The sequence below is a fragment of the Equus quagga genome, unplaced genomic scaffold (genome assembly GCF_021613505.1).
Source record: "Equus quagga isolate Etosha38 unplaced genomic scaffold, UCLA_HA_Equagga_1.0 HiC_scaffold_442_RagTag, whole genome shotgun sequence".
NCBI lineage: Eukaryota > Metazoa > Chordata > Mammalia > Perissodactyla > Equidae > Equus > Equus quagga.
Genome location: NW_025793793.1, coordinates 95,790 through 104,449, shown reverse-complemented (window position 1 = coordinate 104,449; position 8,660 = coordinate 95,790). Strand labels below are relative to the sequence as shown.

Genomic DNA, 8,660 nt, shown 5'->3' with positions numbered 1-8,660 from the left:
TAATGCAGGCAAAATCTGTTGGTAATCTTCATGGCTTGTCCATTGAAGAGTTTTAGGTAGGGCCATAGCATAAGTCTCAGGAATCATTTAGCTTAATGAGGCAGAATCCTGGCTGACTAAGCTACCTTCATTCGTACAACCACAATTCAGAGCCCTATAGTACAGAGGGCAGAAATCAAATGACCTGCAGGAAGGATCATGTAAATTCTAACTCAATGCGCAGTGGTCTAGGGAGTTGTGAAAGTAACAGGCCTTGGTTCTCCTCCTCTGGGAGGCTTATTGTAGAAGCAAAGAAATGCAGTTGCACACCTCACCAAGTGTGAATGCCAGTAACAACAGGGGGAGAGAGAAACATCAGTCGAGATAGTGAATTCAGGAAACTGATTATCTTATTGACTAGCACAAAGCAAGTTAAAATTTACTCCATCATACACGTTTTATTCTTACCAAGCATATTTTTTAACTGATTTCACATTTCCCCTACATAATCTTTTGAAATCTCCCAGGATTGTTCAGTTGCCTACAACCTATTCCATTTGGGGAACTACAAAGCTGACCAGCTTTGACAATGAGGAATCAACGCCTTGATATATCTAGTGACCAGGACAGCATACGATACTCGAGCATCTCTGGAAATTGGACCAGATCAGACAGAAAACCAACCACTGTACCCAAATTCCACTTGCAGCCTCGACTATAGGCAGGAGAAGTCATCTATAGATCCACCAGCAGAAGGAATGCCGTCTCTTGCCAGATCCATCCAGGCCTTAAAATGTCCTTATCACTTAACGATGAGGGTACATCCTGAGAAATGCATCATTAGGCAATTTCATGATTGTGTGAACACCACAGAGTGTGCTACAGAAACCCAGATGGTATAGCCTTCTACACACCTAGTCTATATGGTATAACCTATTGTACCTAGGCAACATGAGACTTATGAGGCTGCTGCTGGTATAACACGGCATACTGTTTTAAACTAAATTTCTTTCATAAGTACAAAGAGCACACTCTAAAATAAGGATAAAACTATAGTATAGTAGACTATCATAAGCCAGTAACATAGTCATTTATTATCATTATCAAGTATTGTTTACTGTACATAATTGTACAGGGTATACTTTTATTTGACTGGCAGAGCCATAGATTTCTTTATACCAGCATCATCACAAACATGTGAGTAACATGTTGTCCTACAATGTTATGACATCACTAGGTGATAGGAATTATCCAGCTCCATCGCAATTTTATGGTACCATTGTCACATATTCTGTCCATAATAGACTGAAACTTCATTATGTGGTACATGGCTGCACTATGACAATCATGAAGTCAATAAAGCCTTTTTTCCTTTTCATTCTCTGCTCAATTTCCCTATTTGATATTCTTTATTTGATATTATTACCATTTCACTGTCCAATTCTCCAAGACACACAGTTGTTCTTTTCTTAGCTTTGACGTGCATGGCTTAATCCCCAGGACTGCTGAGCAATTTAACGTATTGTCATTCATTGCCCCACCTTGTACCACTCTGGCCCTTGTGCACTATGCCTCAGCCCCAGTGGCTTCTTTCAAGTCATCACATTCTCTTCTGCCACAGGGTCTTTGTTTCTGAGTCCAGGGATTTAATTATGAAACAAACAGACAGAGCATATTTCAGTGTTTGGAGGAAGGGAATGAAACGCTCCCTGGTAGAATGCAAGACATGGAGAAACAAATAGTGTTGGCTCACTTGGAGATGAGAATGGAAGCTTATGATATTATGCATTGCCTCTGTGCAGCTGAGGTCAGCTTTAACATGCCCCCATGATTACATGAGCAGAAGCACAGACTCTCAGTATTAGTATACTACTGAGAATGTCCACTCATGCTCTAGCATTGAAACCTTCTCATCCTAAGACATGCCTAATTTGATGCCAAGCTTGCAAAATGCCTTGACATAGCCTGGGGGCTACATTCTAGAAAACAAATCTCTCTCTTTCATTAGGGTCACCAAATAATGAGGTACCATATTTCTGCTCTGGTCAGTAGAGATTAGGCAAACAAATCTTACACTTAGGAACAGTCTATTCTTTAGCAGAACACCAGTCACCTTTAAATATTGAAACTCGACCTGCTTGAACAGTTGCTATTGCACCTGGATGTGGAAAGCTCCTTTAAGAGATTTTATAACTTGAACAGAAAATATGTAACTATACACATTTGTTATGCATAGCCATGTACAATAATGAAAATCTAAGGTGAATATTGAAATATTAAGAGGCTTTAATGATAATTATAGTTAATTTTGAATGAAAATGAAGTTGACACATTTGAAACAGGAATAAGCAAAAATTTGTGCTTCAGTAGGAACTTCTTGAATACATGACTCTCTTCTAAACGCAGTTGCACTGTTCTCCAAAGTACCCCATTAGAGGTCTCTGCTCTGGCCCACTTTGGCCTATACCTTCTTCATCAGTAAAGCTTTTGCCTGGTCCCTCAATTCATGCCGGGTGACCAACATAATCTGACTAAGGCATACTGGTAGAAATAAGTTCAAGATCCTTTTGAAAAAGTGAAAACATTGCCTCCTATCTCCCTTTTGTCACCCTGACCAAAGCCATTTTGTGTTTCCTCTGCTTCTTATTTGCTGAGAAAATCTTCGGGGAAGGAGGTAACCATGTGTTCTTGGAACTCACACTCCTGGCACACTCAGGTATGCCAATGGTGCTCACAGTTAAAGAGGAAAGAACTCTTGCACATTCACCAACCCCCTTCAGAGATGCAATTGCGTGCATATTAAGTCTGAGATTCTGCATCATGTTTCCCTGTTTTGTAGTAAGCATCCTTCCAGAGGGCTCCAGATTTCTTCAGTGCCCTGTGGGAGGGGGAAACAAAATCACCAGAAGGTGAGACTCTAATATAAAGGAGCTACTCCACAGAACATTTGTTCTTTTACCTGGTTCAGGGCAATGTTGTCATTTTCAACTATATCTGCAAAACGTCTTTTTCTGTTTCCCAGTGGAGGAAGTCATATGCACTGAATTGGTTTTTAGCAGTTGATTTCAACTTTTCTTTATGGATGAGATTGAGCTTTTCCTCCACTTATTTTCTTATGTACCCAAGACCTCATCTATCCTTTTCTCTACTATTTACAATAAAAGGGCTTCTCTGAGTCATTATAAGATAAAGCAGATACTTGTAAATCACCCCACTCTATATCCACCTACCCATGCTATTTTATACTGTGAAAAATATTTTTCTTGGTACTGGGGCTACAGCAATGACTAGGACAGAAGTGACTTGTCTCCACATGGAGTCCCCGGTCTTGATTGGGAGATACATATTAAATAATTTATTAACCAATATGTTATTTAATCACAACTGTGATAAAGGTCATGAATGAAGAGATCCAGGTGCTGCAAGAGCATGTGATGGTATTAGTGTTAGGGTCAGGGAAGATTGAGATGAGGAAAAGCCATTTGACTTGAGCCTTGGAGAGTCAACACAAATTGACTAGGTGAACTCAAGGGAGGGGCTGAGTTGGAGGAACCCTCTAAGCAGAAGACAAGGTGGCAAAAGAAATAAAATGACACAGAGCAAAGAGTTATGCAGCAACTGAAGGGAAACTGGATATCTGGAGGGCAGAAGAGAAGGAAGGCAGTGTTAGAAAGTCTGAAACTAGAGCATTAGTTAGGGATCAGATCAGACTGGGCCTGGCCTTGTTGGCATCATTCAAAATGATGTTTTGTTTTGTTTTCAATCCTGAAAGAAAGAGAAAGTTATTAAACCCAGATCACTGGCTGTTAATTTGACCAGCACAATGTTCTCTAGGGAACTGTGAATGCTTCAGGATGAGGATGGGTTTCCAGTTTCTCCAGGTCTCACCACCCTTGGTTAGTCACCCCTGGAGTCAGTATATAGCGGATAAGTCACCTCCTCCTCATTCACACACTTATGTCCCACCAAACCCTGCAGGCATCTACGTTTGCAACCCTGGACCAGAGGATTTCACTGTCCCTTCCACCACTCATGTCTAAAGCAGGTAGAGGTTCAGCAGGAGATAGAAAGACAAATAATATGCAGCCTTGATTTTAAGAAACTTGAAGTTTAGTAGAGCAGCAGGGCATTTTCACTAGGAAGTACCTAGAAAGCAGTAGGTAACAGTAGGAATTACGATATCATTACTGGTGTTGATGTTGTGCCCTGTAGAGACTCATATCCATCGTGGGCATTCACAGGTGCACCTTAATGAATGGTTGTTGCATGAATGAATCTCTAGTTAGGAAATTTACTGGGGACTGGCAGTGAAGGAAATGAGAGCTTTGAGTTGAGAGAGACTCTTTTATTACCTGACAATATCTCCAAACGCCTTCAACAAGGGCTTGTTCACATATTGCAGTCCATGCTTGGCACACAGTGACCTCACCAGAGGTGCCACCTTGTGATAATTATGGCGCGGCATTGTGGGGAATAGACTAGGGAAACAGAGATGAGAGATATAATATTTGGACCTAAAGAGAGACTCGAAGGAGTGGCGTCCTTCTCCTATTACTAAATAAAATTATATCTGCAATACAGACACAACCTTGACCTTGCACAATACTTCTGTTCTGGGATGTTCAAAAAGTCTTTGCAAAACATGGTCGTTTTATCTCTTAACCCTCTGTGAGCCCGGTGGGTGGCAAATGTTTAGGAAGAGCTAAGAAAATAACTATTAGCTCCATTGAAATTATTTCTATTTGGCCAGGGCAAATGGAAGCATGGGGTTTTCTACCATTTGAATGACCTAGAGAATTAGAGATAACCACCCTCCATCTCCATCTCTGTTTCTCTCTATCCATATAACTACTGTATCAAGAAAATAGGATTCAATAAGCTCTAGTCATGATATGTGGAGAAAAGTCCTAAGACAGGTGTAAGAAGTGAGGAGAGGTGGGATTTTACCCAAAGTTTTCACTAATCACCAGATGACCTTCTATGGTTTTAACCTCCCTCTCAGTAAAATAGGAATAATAATCCTTTCTTTGGTTGCTGAAATTTTAAAAGACTAACATGAGAGCAAGGATGAGAACATATCATGCATAGACATAAGATCTCTTTCTTTCTCTGACTATCACAGATATGGCTTAGACAGAGAGGATCTGGAAAGTCCCTCCCCTGAATATTCTAGATTGACTGACTCTCAAAGAATTATCATTTTCTCTTTCTTTGGCACATGTCTACCTAACTGACCCATTGGTAAAGTATTTCCAGGTACGATTTGGAAATTGCAGGAGGGATTGGATTCTCTCATGGATTATTTTGTAACCTTGGCTCTAAAGATATAGATATAGATAGATAATTAAATTAATTTGTAATTCAGTTTAACACAACTTTTTATCCAAGTGGTGTGATTTTTCATGGGCTTTCCCAACTAGCCAAATGCAAAGAAAAGAATCACCAATTCCTAAGTCCATAGGAATCTGTGATTCAGGCGCTGGTACTTTCACTCTAGATTTCACTCTATTTACTCAAAATTATTGTATGTCCATCTTTTATTTCTTCCCTTCCTTACAGTTGATGTTAATAGAAATATAGCAGCCTTTAGAGAATTCTGGTTCATATTTTCCTTCTGGTATCTCGAGCCTAGGGCTCTGCTCTGAACTGTATGGGGGTGATGTTATAAGTGACAGCCCTTGCCCCTCTGATCACTATTATCACTCTTCCTATCACTCACTGGTGCTCGATTTGGAAGTTCAGGTGCCCTGTGAACCAGTCGTTGAAAAAGGACTGTTCCACATTACAGCTTGCCAAGACCTGCAAAGAAAAAGATTACATTAGATGTAAATGAGTCCAAAGGTCAAACAAAGAAAATGCTTATTTATTCTTTTATTCAGTCAACAAGTGCTTATTGAGTACCTATTTTGTGTAAGAAACTATGAGGGATAAAAGATATACACAGTCCTAGGTCTCAAGGAGCTTACAATTTAACAAATTAATAAGATATTTTGCTAAGAACTATATACAAGGCAATAGATATGAAAACATATGTAGGATGTGAAGGGGCTAAAAGTTACTATCAGCCCTTGGATACAGAAGACTGAAGTGTCATTCATGAAGACTTTGGAAGTTGGAAGTGGGATTGTAAGGTTCTGGTACAGATTGTAGGTGTTAGAATACCATTTCCATTATGTGGACGTAATGACTTCTAAATGAGGAGTAAGGCATTCAATAGTTCTGTGCATTCCAATATAAGTGGCTTCCTTTTTAGTCTAATGCATTTTATTTTATGTATTTTAAAAACATTGTTCTGAGAAGGAATTCATAGGCTTCTCCAGACTGCCAAGATTAAGAACCCTCAGGAATGTCATTTGATTCAATGCCTTTCTAATGTTTAATTCCACTTGGGGTTGTTGTCATTTTGAATGCAATTTTTCTGTTTGTTCTATTTCAGTGTTTCTCAAAGTATACTTCAGAAGAACTTGGGGTTCCCTAGGATTCTTTCAGGGGATCTGCCGTCTCAAAACTATTCCTGTAATTCTTCTAAGATATTTTTTGCCTTTTGTGTTCTCATTCTCTCCATGTATGATGGATTTTTCCAGAGCTTGCTAAATATGGAATGGCATCATGAATCTGATGTTTACATGCATTGGTTTTATTCTTGCTATTTTAAACTTAATATTTTAATATTTCTCCATTTTATTTTCAAATACAGTAAATATCAATGGATATAACCTATGAAAACCAAAGCTCTTTGAGGTTCTCAGTAACTTTTAAGAATGTAAAGTTGTTCTGTGACCAAAAGGTTTGAGAACCACTATTCTTTACTTCATGGAAGGTGCCTTGAGTTTGGACATGAACTTGGAGGAGGAAGCAGCATATTGGCTGGATTCTGGAGTTAATCATGGCATGGTAATGAAAGGCTTAGGAGGCAGGGTTGTTCTGCTTTGATCACAACTCTGTTAATCATTACTGGCAGGCTTGTAGAGCATGTCATGTATTCTCTCTGGGCCTCTCTCCCTATACAATGAAATGAGGTGAATTCTAGGGTCTTCCTAGGTGAAAAATTCATTCTGTAATTGTAGGAATCTCAAATTCACTTGACAGGCTTTGTCATGTGAAGGTTTAAAGCAGGGGTCAGTAAAATTTTCTACAAAGTGCCAGACAGAAAATGTTTTAATTCTTTTTCACAGCTACTCAATTCTGCTGTCATTGCATGAAATCAGTCATAGATAATATATAAATGAATAAGCATGGCTGTGTTCCAATAAAACTTTACTTATGAAAATAGGCAGTGAGGATTTGGCCCTTGGAATGAAATTTATTGAACTTTGGTTGCATGCAAGAGCTCTGAAATCCAACTGCAAAGGTTTAGGACATGCTTCTACCACTCACTAGCTGTGTGACTTTATGCAAGTTACTCAACTTCTTCATGCCTCAATTTTCTCATCAATGAAATGGAAATAATCATAACATCTGCCTCATGTAGTTGCATAGAAAGAAGTAGACAGTGCCAGGCCCTTGTCAAGCATTTTGATAAATATGAATTATGATTATGATTATGATTATGATTAATTCTTTGGGTGGATGTGAAGAAGATTGGCCCTGAGTTAACCTCTGTTGCCAATCTTGCTCTTTTTGTTTGAGGAAGATTCCCCCTGAGCTAACATCTGTGTCAATCCTCCTCTATATTGTATGTGGGAGGCTGCAACAGCATGGCTGTATGAGCCCTGTGTAGGTTTGTACCCAGGATCTGAACCCACAAAATCCAGACCACCAAAGTGGAGCATGCAAACTCAACCACTATGCCACCTGCCCAGACTCTGAATTATTATTATTTGAGGTAACAACACTCTTAATCAGTCTGGTTGAAGTATCCTCTCCCAGGATCTCCATTATTACCTGAGTGCTGACCCAGTCCCGATTCTCTTCTCTGCTCATTTGCATTGACAGGTGGCTCATCTGGGTGACATATATTATCCAGGGACTTTCAAGAGACCTTTCAGAGAATAAAAGGGGAAGTGATGACTCTAAGGCGTGCTTTGGTAATCACCAGGCTGCAAGAGCTAGCAGAGCATTGGAGGAAATGGAAGAGACTCAACAGTTCCCAAAGAATGGGGGTCATTTGTTTCCCTCTATATCTAGAGATAACACTTTAAGCATTTAGTCACATAACCTGTCATACTGTCTAATGTATGGGAGCAGTACTCAGTAATTTGCTGTAAACATTGGTGCAGGATCAAAGGATATCTAGAGAACTTAATTGAATATACAAAGTGATTGACAGCCTAAATTTTGTCATCAGTTAGAGCTGGCTCCAATGTCTGGTTTGGCACTGCCAGTGGCCCTTACTGGTTCTATAAACTCGAGAAAGGGATTTAATCTCTCTGACTTTGGTTTTGGGAAATTCTCCAGTCATAAAGTAATTTTAAAAAAATTCCTCTCCTTCCATTATCTTTGGGAAGGATTATGAAGGCCAACTGGATTATAATTTTAAAGGATTTGGGATTAGATGGAATACTGAAATTGTGAATGGAGAAAGTGGGGAAGAAAAGAGAAGACTGGGTAATTTTATTCCCAGGGAGCTCTTCATATTAAACTATTTTAATCAATTTTTTTTCACATTTTCTTGGAAATGTTGCAGTTATAAGGAATGGGGCATAGTGTCATAATCTTCTTCAAATCAGAAAGTGATTAGA

The 8,660-nt window shown here is 39.2% G+C and overlaps 1 protein-coding gene across 1 annotated transcript in view; it reads right to left on the bottom strand.

The window, feature by feature from the left end:
- Positions 1-2,247: 2,247 nt before the first annotated feature.
- The window catches only part of LOC124232302 (fatty acid desaturase 2-like protein FADS2B), a 31,889-nt gene continuing 25,476 nt past the window's right edge, over positions 2,248-8,660 (bottom strand). Inside the window, exons 9-12 of the mRNA XM_046649264.1 lie at positions 7,864-7,960; positions 5,699-5,778; positions 4,332-4,457; positions 2,248-2,857 (exon numbers count right to left, since the gene is read on the bottom strand). Coding sequence (XP_046505220.1) covers positions 2,779-2,857; positions 4,332-4,457; positions 5,699-5,778; positions 7,864-7,960 — 382 coding nt within the window. The 3' untranslated portion in view covers positions 2,248-2,778. The remainder of the gene's footprint in view (positions 2,858-4,331; positions 4,458-5,698; positions 5,779-7,863; positions 7,961-8,660) is intronic.